This window comes from Rhipicephalus microplus, chromosome X (assembly GCF_043290135.1).
Source record: "Rhipicephalus microplus isolate Deutch F79 chromosome X, USDA_Rmic, whole genome shotgun sequence".
Classification (NCBI taxonomy): Eukaryota; Metazoa; Arthropoda; class Arachnida; order Ixodida; family Ixodidae; genus Rhipicephalus; species Rhipicephalus microplus.
Window position 1 is genome coordinate 333,509,454 of NC_134710.1, and position 16,831 is coordinate 333,526,284.

Sequence of the window (16,831 nt, forward strand, 5' to 3'; positions counted from 1 at the left end):
TTCTCCATTTTTAGGTCCCAGACAAGGGCTTCATATTCAAACAGCGCAAAAACTAAGCGCACAGAAAAACTTGACACCACGAGGGCTTTCTTTTGTAGGCTTCGTCTTTGCGCTGTTTCAATATGCACGCAAACCAACCAGCCACGGAGAACGTAGGGATTTTTCGTTCACGACCAACGAGGTGAATGTCGACGCCAGCGCCAGAATTTCTGTAAAACAAGCTCTTCAACACTGCCCCGTTAAAATGCTAATTCCACTGACCGGATAGGCAAAACCTTCAAAAGCAAACGCAGGACGGCAAAAATTCATTTGTGCTAACAATCAAATTATAGTTAAAAAAACTTCGTGAATAACGTACCATGAATAACAGCGATACAACAGGCCAAGATATCCATTGTGAGGGGAATGCTTGTTCTATTTCATCGAGCATCGGCACCTGTTGTGCGATGGTAGCTAGGATCTCATTTGCACATAGTTAAATCATATCGTAAATAAGTCAAACTTGCATCCACGATACATTTCAAATCACTTATTTGCGAAAGAAGGAAAAAAATACCAATTCAAAGAGTCATTTTTCTCTGTTCTACACAATATTAATGAGGACTGACAAACAATGGTGCCAATGAAAGTACAGGGGAAGTTATTAGTACTAATTATAATGCAAATATTTGGAACAAAAAGGGAACGAAACAATAAACTGCCGCTCGCAGGTATCGAATATATTCGAATAATGTGTCAGGTGCTCGTCCGATGCCCGCCAGATGCAAAGCAGCCCTATTTTGTTTTTTATTCTTCAGACTTCGTAACACTGCAACACGCCAATGATAGTTCCATAACAATACAGCGGCATCAAAAATGGCATAAAAAACGCTGAACTTACTGGAGTATGCAGAACAATACAGTGGTTACAAGCAAGTGTCACGGTACCACCAATGCTAAAAAAAGGAAAATGCTGGTAAAACAAAAGGTCCGATGCATGTAGACGTTCGCGCGCTTGTTTTTTCGTCGAGATGGCGAGCGCCACCACGTCACTTCGCTCCGCCAATAACGACGCGCACACCTGAACGCTTAACCCCACTAGAGGATTCTGGAGGCGAAAAGCTTTAAAAAAAATCTCGTTGTATTCAAGTGGTTTATTGGCAGCATTATGAGCTTGAGAAGCGGAACCCAGGAAACTTTTATTGTTGCACACGGTAGAGGTGCTATATCAGTATCTTTTATCTTAAGATAAACGATGCAGTACTATTCAATGTATGGAAAATACACGAGTACTTGTTTTGCGAGACGTATTGCGATACAGATACAAGATATGCTAGGAGTATGTAAGGTATATATCTAAGTTACGTGTATGTGCGATACTGTTACCCTGGAAAGCGGTGCCATTTAGACCTCATATGATTTTTTTTTGTTTTTGGTCTTCCTCATTTTACTGTCCACAGGTTTGTCTTTTGCGTCCCAAGACAGTGCCTTGTACTGTATCAAAGAAAATCTCACGCTTAGAACTTTTACAGATTGGCATCGGGCCACCAGACGGCTATGGCATGCAGCTACTTTTCACTCATTAGATTCACTGTCATTCCTCTCTTTCTCTCTTTTTCTTTTTTGTTAGATTGTGAAACAACGACTGTCTGAATACAGGATGGGTGAAGTGAAGCCGGACTCAAAGAAGTCTTTCTTGGACATTCTCCTGCACATGCACATGGTGGACGGCACGCTAACGGAAGATGAAGTCAAGAACGAAGTCACATCTATATTTATTGGGGTGAGTTCCTTTTAGTTTGATGATTTAAGCTTTCGTACTCACCTTCATTCAAAAATACAAGTTTCGGAATTCGGCACACACAATGAAGTTTTTTATGCTTAGAGACAGTAAAGGCAAATACATTATGTACGAGTGAAAGGTCAAAGTATGACTACGTCTAGAACGTCAACATTATCCACAACAGCTCTCTACGACAGGAGAATCGACGTAAGCGTAGGAAACAATATGCGCCAACAGGGTACATTTTGGAATGAGCTTGATGACCTCATGAGTCCAGTTGCACATAATCATTACTACTAAAACTACTTTAATGAAAAATCACACTGTGTGCACTACAGGGCGCAATAAAATCGTGCTTGTGCATTTCTTTTATTTCATGGAAAACCGAATTTTACCATATACCATGGTGAACAGCACGGGTGAATCAAAAGTTCGTTTTGCGCCGGCATGCGCTCCCCTCACGCAACAGCGTCCATTCTCGTGGCGCTTTTCATGAACCATCTCTCCCGCACCTCAAAGCCAAGCAAGTCGTCAGGCGCCTTTTGCATGGCTCCTCGGAGGAGACGAACATTAGAGCGACGTGAATCAAAACAAGTGAACAGTGTGCATACTGATTTCACAGTATGCATGGGTTGATAGTGTCGCATTTCGGCCGCAAGGCGCAAGAGAGGCGCCGACAGAGGATCACAGAACGGCAGCAGCACAAATATATGTACGCATATGAGGTAGCCCTGATCCCGCTCTAACGGCCAAATTCCATGCAGCATCCCCACTCTGCACTGCAGTGTCCGAGTGTCAAGCGCTGCCACTAACACATTGCATCACAATGCAAATAACTGCGGTCTGCTTTAGTTTGAAGACACGTGCGGCGGCGTCCGCGTTGCGGCTGCCATATTTCTGGCCACGGCGTCTTACCAGAATCTTACAGCGCTACGACGGCGCCAATGAGAGTCGCTGGATGTAGGGCATAAAATGGCCGTGAGTGACAACACCATAACATTGTCATGCGCATCGAGGCACACTAGTCAGCAAAGCAAGCATAGCGGGAATTATGATTGATTGAGTTTTCGGTGCAGGCGCCCTTTGCAAGCTAACAGAACGTGTTGGAGTAGCACCCGTTAAAAGCAGCATTGGGAAATTATAACGTCACAAGCCCTTGAAAGGCGGATGGTTTCAATCGCGTAAACAGTATGCGAACCACTAAAATGTCATTTGTTGTTTTTTTTTCAATTTAAAAATTTCCACTGCTCGAAAAAAACACAAAAACTTTTTGAACGATAATTCAAAATTCCGCACCTAAATATAGTTTGCCGTGTGTCCCTATAAAATTAAGTCGCCACATGAAAAGCCGGTAAGTACTTCGAGGTAGCGTTTGAGTAAAACTGCTTCAGTAAAGAAAGGGCATGGGTCACATGACACATCTCGAAATAACCTAAATCTAGTTTTATATTTATATATTTTTTCTTGTAATGGCCTATCATCATAAAACTTAAAAGGGGAAGTGGCCCAGCAACTGCGGAATAACTTAACAGCTTTGTTTTCATTATTTTTTTCAATAGTGTGTGAACCACACAAACTACTGAACGTTGCTCGGGTATCTGTGTCATTTTCATGAGAAATGTGCCCAGCTATTCCACAGTTTTTTTTTCTTTCCATATATACAGCTGTCTTTGGACTGCACTTTCGTAACAGAAACTTCCCTCATGCCTTAGCAGTAATAAAAAATAGTGTATTCTCCTAATACCTTAAACGAGGACTACAGGCCTACGTGACCACCTTTAACTTTTGTGTAGTGCCACCGCTGCATACGCGCCAGCCGATTGACTGACAATCCTCTTTTTTTTTTCTCTCTCTCTCTTTTTCTTCTGTTTCCTCTCTCTCTCTAATCTTTATGCCCCCTTCCTATTCCCCCAGCGTAGGGTAGCAAACCGGGCATGTGCCTGGTTACCCTCCCTGCCTTCCCTCTTGTTGTTTATCCTCCCCCCCCCCATACCACATAATAAAGGTGGCGAGGAAAACTAATTTAGTCTCTTTATCTCAAGAAAAACAAAACTTCTTTAGCGTGAACATGTGGTTTTATTCCCGGTTCATACGGCCACCACCGAACTCCGTTAAACTTCATAAATGTAAAACTACATTACAGAGTTCGGCGGAGATGTAGTTACGGCCATGCCACACGCTAATTTTATGAGCTTTGGACAGAAGCGGCTATAGGGGTACAATAAGTGCTGCTGGGCCTACGTCTGCATCCAATGTTTCGAGCCTAATCACGCTGAAAACTTTCTCATCGTTCATATGATTAAAACTATAACTCATTCAAATCGATGAGAAAAATGTTTTAATTTTATAACACAAACATGTGCCTGCACGTATGTTAGCATTAATGTTGAAAAGAGGGCTGGCAGCACAGTTTGCGTGTTTTAGTTGGCGTTTTCTACACGTGCGCCGACATAAGTTAAACGCTGCAAGTTGTCATCAATTCTTTTGAAGTTGCGCTGCCGCTTATATCACATTGTCATTTATAATATTAGGTGAGCACAGGTCTCACGATCAGTCTACGAAGCCATTGCTACGTATCGGTCCAACGCCGTGATCCCACCACAGCTCGCATGTGCTAATGGCATGACTGCTGGCGTCGATGAAAAAGGAAAAAAAACCGCATAGCTCCATGTTTTGTCTTTTGGTAATGTAGAAGAAAAATCACTTTACTAAGAACTGAACAAAATGCACTTGCGTAAACACATCGCGGTGCTCATGGAGTTAAAGACACTGGTGGCACGATGGTTTTTGGCGAAGCGTGTTAGATATTTTCTTTTTTACGCGCAATTTCATCCCAGTTTAACGCACGCTCTGAATGAATAATGGGATGAAAGAACTTGTAATAGTTCTAAAATTCACTACTGTGCTTACTACGGATGTTTTTGTATTTGCAGTTTTTGTAACTACAGCCTACTGAAAACAAAAGTTATCTATTCCGGGGCTAATGCAGATCGCCCAACTCCTTTTGTGAAACGTTCCGTCTAATTTCCCTGCCGTAAGGTAGACCATGTGACGCGGACCACATCTGCGTTGACGTAAATATTAGTACTGTCTGAGGTTCAACTTCCGTAAACCACGGTATGATCATGAGGTCGGCCGTAGGGAAGCAACTAGGGAATTAAGAACACCTGGGGTTTTTTACCGTGCTTCTAAATCTAAGTACATGGGCCTCAAACTTTTTCGCCTCCATCGAAAATGCAGCTGCCGTGGCCGGAATTCGAACCCATGACCTGCGGGTCATAAGTCGAGTGTCATAACCGTCAACGCTCCGCCACGGCGCTTGCCAAGGAGGGGCGTTGACGTAAAGACGAGAGAGTTAAAAAGATTTCGCGGGTGCCTTTGTGACAAAGGGTATTTTTATCCCACGTTTTATGTTTATGTTGTGTTTATTGCGTTGTATTCATCCTTGAAGCAATTATTAGAGAGTTACAGCTCCAAAAGTTTGAAGCATGCCTTATAATCTTCTACGTAGCACTGTGATGAATCCAGATAGGAGCTTTAATGTAGTTTAGGTACGCTTCCGTAAATACCTTGCTGTCTATCTCTATGATACTATGTGTGTAAGCTCGAATCAACATCACTGATATACGCAACATTGCTGCACTAAAAGAACAAAGTGTGGTTGCTGGCAGCGAAAACATTTCCCTTCATCTTCTTCCAGGGGTTTGAAACAACAGCCATTTCCATAGCCTACACCCTTTTTCTACTGGGAAATCATCCTGAAGTACAGGCAAAGGTGCACGAAGAAATTGACGCCATTTTCGTTGAAGATTTGGAAAGGGATGTAACGGCGGAAGACATCAAGCAGATGAAGTACCTGGAATGCGTTGTCAAGGTACGTTTGTCTTACGCTCATTGAAAACACATGATAAAAAAATGACAGCATATTCACGGAGTGGATGATGATAAGTGGGGCAAGGCGCTCGAGGGTTTCATCGCTAAACCGTGAAACATACGCGAATATCACCCACTACATCATCAAAGATATGAGAAACACTATATATATTTATGCAAGAAATGTTATCATTCGTAACTTGTGGCTATACGTCGCTTCCGTTCCCCCTTCATTATAACGGCTTTATGGTCGGTGAAGTGGTGGATCGGTGATGGAGCGTAGTGGGATGTTTGCAAAGGTGGAACTATAGGCGGTCATCTACGAAGAAAGGACGGACACAGTGGGACAATCTATGGTTCTTTAACGTGCAAATGGATACAAGTACACGACGATCTTGCATTTCATATTGGCTACTTCTCAACAGTACTTGCTTTATGGTCGATGAAGCGGTGGATCGATAATGCGGCGTAGTGGGATGTTTGCAAGGACGAAGTAGTGGGCAGTTGGCAAAGGTGGAACTTGTATATGGTGGTCAAGTACATACAGACAAGGGATGGACAGACCCACACCTTCAGGAGCTTCACCCCTGAAAACATTGGGGGACCCTCAAGTTTCTCCTGTAAAAGTTGAACGCTACAGCGATATTCTGTTCCTAATGCGTACTTCAAACAGTTATTGTATGAAATTGTCTCGCGCTTGATACATACACTCACTACGTGGCCTTGAAGGTGCCGTAGCGTGTGTGTCTTTTGTAGTGGTTGACAAGCTTCAAACTATGAAGTCATTATGATAACACCATGTTATGATGCCCGATGGCAATGCACGCTTGTACCACGGTATTACAGCAATATTTCTCGTTGTATTGTGAAGCAAGTATACAGGACGCGTGTGTTCGTAAAGCATGAAAGTTACTTTCACTGCATTTCCAAGCAGAGGAAGTTATTTTCACTGTATTCACAAGTAGAGGCATGTCTGTATGGTTGAACACCCAGTTGTCACGCTAGCGATCTAGGTTTGGTCTTCACTCTTACCCATAATTTTTATTACTTACTCTATTTGCATATTTCTCTATTTTTGGTCATGCCATGATGATGATTTTTCGCTAACAACAGACGACGCTGACGCTGACGCCGAAATTTCTGCGAAACGAGCTCTTTACCGTCATCGCGTTAATAAGCAAACAAAAGTGCCATTACTGTGCCAAGTATTTCCTACAATATGTTTTTATACGGGCGTGAAGGTTGACCGCACTTGAACGATAGCTTTGTGCACTCTTTACAATGGGGCGTGGCCTACAGACCTCACTTTTTACACCGCGTGTAAAAGACGGCGTTCCCTAAATGCCCATTGTGTGACACCTCAGATACGTCCGCCGAGCAGTCTCTCATACATGCGATCTGCGAAAATTATAGTCAACAATTTATTTATTTATTTATCTAATTATTTATTCATTTACTTAGTTATTTATTCATTCATTCATTCAAAAATACTGCAAATGCTATTCGGGCCCAAGCAGGAGTGGTTACGTAAATGTCATTGACAATACCCGACATGGAATTTTAAAAATACAATGAAGAGTACAGAAAATTTTTAAAATCTCAAGTTCAATGAGGAACATGATAAATATATATCAGCTTTTCAAAAATCAAGCGAACAGTTATTCACGAGATGGCCGAATAAATGTGTTGCGTCAGCAATAATTGCTTCTTCCAGTAACTTGTTCCACAATGAGAGAGCATGAGGAAATAATGAATATTTATGTGCACCACACAAAGAATCCAAAGTCAAAACAAATAGAGTGAACAAAAGTACGTGGTGCTCATACCCTGCTAAATGGTTGAGCCTTGACACTGTATTTCTTGGCACTGTAATTTATTCCAATTGATTTGGCGAGTAGCTTTAACCCAGTGGGAGATCCGTGCCATTCAGGTGCCTTGAGTTAAGCATGTACTTATGAGGTAATGAGAGTATTCCAAAGTTTGAAGATGACAGAGAGTGAGGATTTAAATGGTCTAAAAATGTAATCATTTACACGTGTTGTAGATCTGCTTATCCCTTGTGCGACACACGTTTACAATCTTTCCCTAAAGCTTTTTTTTTTTTCCATGGAACATGAAGAATGCCAGGGGGACGGTAATCTATAAAAATAAAGATAAAAACGTTATAACTAATTACACGTCCATTTCCATTCTTCCAATTTTCTCTAAAGGACTGGGAAAAATTATTCATCTTAGCCTTTCGAAAATTTTTTGACAAACATGCTGTTATAGCTCTGTCGCAATATTGTCTTATATTAGGACCTCTCTGCGGAGGTCTAGTGGCTAAGGCACTCGTCTGCTGACCCGCAGGTTGCGGGTTCAAATCGTGGCTGCGGCGGCTGCATTCTTGTTGGAGGTGGAAGTGTTGTAGGCCAGTGTGCTCAGATTTGTATGCACGTGAAAGAACCCCAGGTGGTCAAAATTTCCGGAACCTTCCACTACGGCGTCTCCCATAATCATATATGGTGGTTTCGGGACGTTAAACTCTACATACCATTCAATTAGATTAGGTTTTTCAACCGAAAGCGCCCTTCAATTTCAGAAAGAATTGACCTTAAAAAATGTTCACACTATGGATATTTTTAGACGTGACGAAGGCCTTCGACAAGAGTAAGCATGATACATTGCCAAGAAAAGTGTGCTGTTATGAAATTCATGGGGTATCTCTCAGTCTAATTGAAAGCTATTTAACAAACAGACGCCAATATGTATCTATAAGCAGGGCAATCTCTAATGTGCAAACTGTTAGACATGGCGTTCCTGAAGTCAGTATATTAGGGCCGTTTCCGTTTATCTCATTTATAAATGATGGTGTATTTGTTCACCCTTTAGCACCATACGTCATCTATGCAGCTGATACAAATCTTTTTTTTATTTTTTTCAGGTACAAACACAAATCATCTTGTGAATATAGCGAACTCAACATTAAAAAATGTACAATAAACACTTAAAAATTATTTACTCATTAGCTGCTCCCAAACAAGAGTTGTACTTTCTCACTCCAGGTCCCCACGTAATGAGGTCACTAGTTTCTGCAATTTTATGTTAAACAAAAACAAAATATATTTCTTTTCTACTGCGAAATCTTTGGGGGCTGTTTTTTATGAACACGTGATATCGGATTACCCTACGGAACTTCAATACAATACGCTCTGCAAGGTCATAGGTCTATTGAGAAACGGTCAAGGTCTATGAGCAGTTGCTCAAAAGATTTTGATATTTAACGCACTCTTTACATCACATCTACGTTGTTGCGACTTAATGTGAGGTAATGGAATGAAGCAGTCCTTAGGTAGTTTCATTATCCTTGAAAAAATGCTCCACGTTCTCTTCGAAACCTTCCTTTCAATGCACACGTTTCACAAATGGTAACTAAATATAAAATAATCAAACTAAACCAGTTTTACCAGTACTCCTTAGTAATCTCCTTCAGGTCTCACACCGCTAAAAGTCGCGGCTATAAACGCAGTTTAGCTAATTTACAACCGAGTCCTTCTAGGTGCCGGAACCGATACTCTGAACATTGGTATGTTCCGAAGCCACGCACTAACTACGGTTTTGATGCATTGAATTACTGTTTGCCTAAAACTCTCAATAAATTAAGAATTATTTATGACATTGTGTGCATACTCTTTCCAATACCTTCATTTTAAATAAATTTTTCTCAATGTGTCTGTATTGATATTTTCTCGGTATTGATATTTCCTGTGTTATGTTGGTTTGAATTGTTTTTTTTTTACTTGCTTGTGGCGTTGTACTTTTTTTTCTGCCCCAGTAAATCTTGAACGTGGGGCATTGTCACACTGCCTAGAGCAGCTTTTTTTTTTCGTCTGAGCTATTTACTTCAAACTGTATGTGGTAAAAACGAACTCAACTCAAACTCAAACACAATCTACCATGTTTTGTACGCCTGTAAGAATTCTTGTGTCTTGATATCTATCACTCCTATTTTTTTCTGAAACATCTTAACTGGTTATTCGTGTTTTTACAACAAACTATTTTCTACTACATACAGTTTCATGCAATAGTTTTAGAAGACAATGCCTTCCTGGGCTTCATCCACCCTGCTTCCGTGACGCGGTACAATCATGTCACGATGATGCCAACAAGGTCTGTTATAAATTTTAGCAGAATTCAACGTGTGGGGAGTACGGGCCCTTTTTTTTATCTAGCTTTGGCGTATTGGTATGTATACTAGCAGGCCTTATGAAGCTTGGTTATCTAATGTTTCCTAGTTATGGTGAACGTCGACTAATGTCGCATAAAGTTTGCTATCTGGAATTAAAATAATGCTGTTTTTATTGAAACTCATCACTGCGATTCGTCCATCTACAGGTGTTTTAATGCTTTAACTTACATAACTAAAAGCTGTTTCTTTTACTCTTTCTTTAATTTCTATTTTGACAATTTTTACGACTTGTAGAACAGTAATTCTGACTGTAAGATGTGACCCAAAAAATCATTTTACCTTCTCTGAAATTGCTTGAAACAAAAAAAAGACATACCGGCCTCTCTGGAGCTGCCACGGCCTCTTTACTTTCACTTCTTTTAATGCAGTGCCATACTAACTACCTTGTTGGGACGCTTGACCTGTACATCAAATCAAATAGCACGAGTGATGCCTCGCACACGCAAGCCTGTTTTCTGTCAGCCAAAGACTTGTAATACTGAATTCCACTTGAATCACGTCTCATAAGAAAACATTACTTTAAAAAGTGGCAATTTCTGTAAGAAAGCATTGCGTTTCAGTAACTGTCATGAAGCGCGCCGTCTGTATATCAGCGCACACTCCCCACCCTCGTGTTAGCTGTCACTACTCAGACGTTGTTTTGCGGAGGAACTGCGCAGTAAACCCGGAAAAGGCTCTTTGCTCCTCCAAAAGACGAAATGTGCGCAAAAGATGGCACACCGCACGGCAAGGAGGGGCACTTTTCTACTTCTGGAGTAGAGCGCCCGCTTTTTGGAGTAACCGCAGGAATGTTCGTGCCGTTTGCAAACGACCCATTGGTGCCCACACAAGCCCGTTTTCTTTCAGACGGTGCCGTAGTGTGGTGTGGTGTGGTAGTTAGTGTAAAAACACGTTGACTGGATAGTCGTGAGTTTGATTCCCGTGTGTTTGCTGCAAATTTTCCGAAATTTATTTCTGAATGTGATATTTGCACATCGATTGCACATCTAATCAAATGCCTGCAAGCACTTCGAAAGGTTAATTTAGTCAACCAGAAACTTATTTTTCTTTTGTGCAAAATAACTGTACCTCCTTTGAGGAATAACCGGGTGAGCGTGGTTACTCCTTCGCAGTTACTTCCAAAATTGTGCAATGGGTGTGACTAGTTACTCCTCTGAAGGAGCAACCTCGCTACCCCTTTTCCTCCTTTACGTCTTAGAGTCTACATCTTTATTATAAACTCTAAATGTCAGAGCCATACTAGGACGTGTGATTCTGCAAGCTGTCACAGTTGACGTCGCTAAGCTTTTTTATCGCTAACGAGACGTACTCTGTAAGCGCTAACGTCCAGCATGCGTGCCCGGTGCTTGAAAAATTGGTATGTCGAAAACTCGCGTGCGGCAACGAAACTCGGAATAACGCCGTCGCCATCTTATACTGATATTGTCGACATGGTTTACGTGTTTTTGTGGTTCTCATCATAGGCACGCTCGCAACAAAGACACAATCATTCCGCTTACGCAAACGCACTGCACACTAAACAAAAATGACCTGAAATAACCTCAAAAACTGGTTAAACCATTTGTCCTCTAGCGCGCTACCTTTCCTGGGTTTTTTTTACCACCTACTACTGAGGTAAAAATTTACTCTCGTGCTAACTGAGTTTTTGAACGTAGCGAGAGTAGTAATTATTTACCCCAGTGAGGTTTTCAGCGAGTATAGAGAGAGTAAATTTTTACTACCTTCACAAGGTTTTTGAGGTGATTACTGGGAGTTATTTCTGGTGGTAAAAAAAATAAAAATGACGGGTGCATTCGCCCAGAGTCGACAAATTTATTGAATAGCAGAACTGATTGAATTTATTGAACGGCAGAATTGGTGACACATACATTCACATACAGACAAACACGCACACACAACAAATGCAGAATAATACACCACTAGCACAGACTGCACGCGTTGCTCGACTACACTTCGACAATCCGGTATATATATAGGCACGACTTTTTGACCGGCAATGTAGTACCGGTAGGAGAGCTCTTTTTTTGCATCGATTAACGACAACGCTTGAAGGTGCAAGCGTAAGCTTCAGGTGGGCTGCAGGGCACTAAATGCCACACCAACCTTTTATTATAAATCTACACGATCACACCTTTTTGATTATCCAATAATTTCTTGGCACACCGGGCTTTTTGCCCCACGCGTGTTAGCACTGCTGATGCACAAGTCCACAAAATATACCTAAGTACGCACAAAGCATGGTAGCTCAATGATTTTCATTCAGCGACGGTGCACAAACACAGTAGCAGCACGTATTCATCACAACGAGCGTAGAAGAGCGGTCCACGCCTGCATACAAGCTGCTTACCGACGGCGTTCTAGGCCTTTTTGAGGAGCACGGCTATCCGATAAAACACAGCTGGCGAACACAGAACACATATCCTGTGCGAATTTCGTCGTCATATCAGACACAATGAACACGTCACCGCTATCTTACGGGGACGGGGCGGAGTATGCACACTTCCAACGAAAGACCACCATCCGGGTTTTCTTCGTGCTCACGGGCAGCCTCTTGTTGTTTCCGTCTGCCTCGTATCGGCTTCGCGCTACATGTTTGAGAACAGTTGGTGCATGAGGTGGGCAATTCGGGCAGCACATTACTCATGCAGACATCGCCTACTGTGGAACAAAATATATGCGATGCTTCTTTCACCTGCCCCGGCGACTCACTCCCACTGGTCACTGGTGGCCACGGCTCGGTGACGACGACAGAGTGAAGCATTTTGCTTATTGCTTCTCCAGCAGGCAAGCACGGACGATGACACCAGATTGATTTTGTTACCACTGGCAGATCTTCACGATTCGGCTCGGAAGTGAGATATCCGCGACGTGCAGGTTCGGAGGCGCTCGGAAGAGCACGGTCGCTCGGTGATGTAGGAAACACGTGAGAACCATCAGCCCAACCAGACACACAGATACCGAGCTTCTTGCACTGTCTGTCTCCAAGGCCACCGCCGAGCAAAAGCAACATTTTGCGAAAATATGCAGGACAGCTTTCCACAGCAGGTTTTCTTTCTTTTTTTTCTCTTTTGAGAGCCCCCCCTCCCCCCGTCTTTTTTTTTTTCGTTCAAAGAATGCTGTTCTCGCTTGTTGTGCTTATGCTGCCCCCAGTTCCAGTAAAAGTGCGCTGTCTCGAGGTCAGTCCAGAGGCACGGCGATGCAAAAAAAAAAAAAACATCTGTGGGCTTCGCGTACCTTCAGTATTCACTGAGAGCGTCACAAGGGGAGTATGGGGCAAAAGCCGCCGAAGCAGCTGCACCTTGCAGTCACGTGGTATTAAACTCTGAAACGCAGGTTAAAAATCACGTGATAGAAAACTCCCTAAGTGGTAAAACTGGATTTTGACATCCTTTTACTACTTGCCTGAGAGGTGGTGGTAAAACTATGTCATGTACCATCTTTTACTCCTACGCGAGGTAGTAATTTTAAACCCGAGAGAGTTTTCAGAGGTCATGAGCCGGAAAAACCCCAAACTCGGATAGTTTTTGCTTACAGTGTGGCTTATCCTAAATTATGAGGAATAGAAAGCCTGCTACATAATGCAAAATGCTTCACAACATGAATTTGAAGAGTGCAAAAAGATTACCTTGTCGCGTCCTGCTAGACCAAGTTAAAGTTGCTTTAATTAATTAATTCATTCATTCATTCATTCAGTGATTCATTGTGCATTCCGCCTGTGGGTGGGTGCGCGCGCGCGCGCGTGTGTGTGTATGTGTCTGCGTTCACTACGCTCACAAGACTTTTTGTCGGTCGTTGCAGGAATCGATGAGGCTTTATCCCCCAGTTCCGCTGATTGCTCGCGACGTCGATGAAGACATGAAAGTTGGTGAGAAATGTGTTTCCTTCTGTTTTGAATGAATGTAGCGCAAGTCGTGCATACAACTTTGCCCTTTTTTTTGACAAAACCACGCAAGTAGTGGTTACATGACATGTCAGTGCCTTCTAACAGTAAGGCGCGACGAGTACGGTGACATAATTCGCAAGTGCATGTTGTCACGCGCGAGACCCTTAGGAATGAGGTTCATTAGGGTTGAAGGCTGGAATAGTTGGTGACGTCATTATAACGTATGGTGGTTTCGCACAGTTTTCATGGGGACAAAGGGGACAAGACACTCGCTTATATGGAGTATCGTTTCTGAAATAAGTTTGTGAAAGTAGTAAGTATGGTGTCTTTCTTGTCCCCTTTGTCCTCGTCAAAGGGCGTTACTTCACCATATACGGCAAAGTGATACTAAGGTATGTTATTCTGACAGCTAAGTTGGCTAGTTTAGGAAGTCACTCTTATTTCTGCAGCCCAAGAGGAGGCATGGATGCCTGCTGTAACACATACTGCCGGGAAAACTACGACTTTTACTCATTCTAATTGTATAGTGCATTGCTATAGCTGTAGAACCACAATGATTGTTCAGTTTAGACGCGTTCACACCATGGTGTGGTTATAAAGCATGCCGTGAAGGGGAAGGCGGAAAGGGCTGTAAACACTTTTCTCTTCACAAAATGAAATATTTTATTCACTGACTCTTCTTAATTCTTACGATGCTGTACTATGATCATATTCTCTTGGACGGCCTTATTTATTTAACTAGCTGCTCACCAGCAATAGTGCGAAAACTAAAATGAAGTCCAGCGCCTATTTTAACACTATTAAAGCCAGCAGAACGGTGCTCTAAGAGGGGTTTGTCAAGATTTCTTTGAAATATAAGTAGACTCAAAGCCTATAAATACTACAGAGACAGGCGTGTTTGTCTTTCCAATGACCATCTGCACGAAATTAGCAAAGAAAAAGAATACTGGCACCTTACTTGATGCTCCCATGTTTGCATTCATTCTCGTTTAGGCGAATTCACTGTGCCCAAAGGGTCCGTTGCTGTCGCTGCTATCTACTTCATACAGCGACATCCCAAGTACTACAAAAATCCCGACGCGTTTCAGCCGGAACGATTTTTGGACACCAAGGAAAAAAATCCTTTCTTGTACATTCCATTCTCCGGTGGCTTTCGGAACTGCATTGGTGAGTGCTCAAGAAAAAAAAACACCTTTAAACATCTATATCTATGATAAAAAATGTAATGACGTGTAAGCTCGATAACATACTCATTGTAATGTTTTAGAAACAAGTTTTTCACTATATCTATGCTTTCTACTGGCATACTACATTCACATGTAATGTTTTAAAATGCAGTTTTTATTTTTTTGTTTTGAGTAATGCGTAACAAAGCGTTTTTGTATATTACTAAACACTTCCGTTTCCAAGTATCTACTGTAAATGTTCCTCTGTATATTTGTGTTAAGCAATAATGTAATTATTTTCCACCTGTCATAACTCGCTTCCTATGCTAAGTATTTTCGCGTTATTTTTTGTTTGCACTAATAATCATTGCTACATTAATACTCTTACACATGCACTTCGAATAAGATGTCTCCCTGATAGTTTTTTTTTTACACCACGGTCTTAAACGCCGTTCGTACATAATATGTAACCCGATTTATGTTCGGGCACACAAACTGAAACGCGATGTCGCAACATTTAGTATAATGATGGATATGAGCTATTACTCGAAATAACCAAGCCATCAATACGAATTTCCTCTAACAGAATTTTTCTCTGTTATGTGAGTGTTATAGTCGAAATTGCGTCGATGTGAAATAAATAAAGATGGTGGAAACAAAAGTACATTAACTACTTGTCCTCTAATTGTCACGTGCCAATGCGCGAGTGTACTCTACACGCGATAAAAGCAAGAGGTTGAGCCAAATAGTAGAAATTTAAAAGAAATGCACATCAAGATCAGTCAATCTGTATTTTATTTTACATCTGGAATTCCTGAGCCTTTTTTCATATTTACTTAATATACTTCAAGCAATAAACTCGAAAACTACGCGCTTGTTATGTTATCACGCCTAAGGACATACCTAGTAAAAACTGTTACCTACGGCTGAGGCTAGCGCTGAATTTACAGAATACTTACTGTATGTGCATGAATTCGGTAATATCTGCAAAAAATGCAAATATGTTAGTCTTAGTGTCAGTCAATCAGAACGAATTAACACTAGATTTTGTTCAGAAGGCGGCACACCTGATCAGCTCCCTTTTTCTCTTAACAGGTCAAAAGTTTGCCAACTTGGAAGACAAGATCCTGCTAACCCAGATCATGCGCCGTTACACAGTGACCTCCAAGCTTAGGATGGATCAGCTTCAGCTTTCCATCGAAGTTGTGTTAAAAGCCATTCAAGGCCTTGAAATCAAAATTCGGCCACGTAACAAAGCAATGAAAGAGGACTGACGTCGCATGCGGAGAGCCTATTTATGAAAAGCCTTACACCCCAAAGTCGTCACTTTGGCATGACTAAAGCGGTCGGCTTACTCTAAAAAACATCCTCCCGTAATTAGTGTACATTACCGAAACATTCGCGCCTGAATGAGTGAATGCATGTGCCAAAAAGATTGTTGGAAGAAACTTGTGTGCAACGCCATAAAGCTTATTGAGTGAGTGTTACTACAAGACAGGAGACAATATATATGATACATCACTTTATTTGGGGGGGGGGGGGATAGGTGAAGTGTTCAACTGGTAATTAAATTGTACTGTACTGAGGAGGCTATTAGGCAGCTTATCTGAATATTTCAAGATGTTCAAGAATGAACTCATGTAAAAACCTCGCATGTCAATAAAGCGGCACATTTATGAATTTCTTCGACGTCCAGCAGTCGTTCTTTTTTCTATTTATTTGTACGCAAGCCACAAATAGGCATTGCTTTCGACTACCACGGCAAAGCCTGAGATTAAACAGCACGTTACAATTAAAACATGTGAAAAGTACTCTAATGCTCATGCCTTGTCTTTCAAGAATCATAATACCAGCCAGGCGAAGCTTTCTATATGATCATTGTAATTTAATGACCACATTTTATTGCCCCAAAGTATACT

General features: G+C 41.7%; 1 protein-coding gene across 3 annotated transcripts in view; it reads left to right on the plus strand.

Annotated features, from left to right (window-relative positions):
• LOC119161234 (cytochrome P450 4V2) overlaps positions 1 to 16,601 on the plus strand; it is a 64,024-nt gene extending 47,423 nt beyond the window's left edge. For all 3 annotated transcript variants that reach the window (XM_075879670.1, XM_075879671.1, XM_037413607.2), the window contains 5 exons: positions 1,610 to 1,762; positions 5,463 to 5,636; positions 13,662 to 13,728; positions 14,740 to 14,913; positions 16,008 to 16,601. In XM_075879670.1, coding sequence (XP_075735785.1) covers positions 1,610 to 1,762; positions 5,463 to 5,636; positions 13,662 to 13,728; positions 14,740 to 14,913; positions 16,008 to 16,186 — 747 coding nt within the window. In that variant the 3' untranslated portion in view covers positions 16,187 to 16,601. The remainder of the gene's footprint in view (positions 1 to 1,609; positions 1,763 to 5,462; positions 5,637 to 13,661; positions 13,729 to 14,739; positions 14,914 to 16,007) is intronic.
• The last annotated feature ends 230 nt before the right edge of the window (positions 16,602 to 16,831 follow it).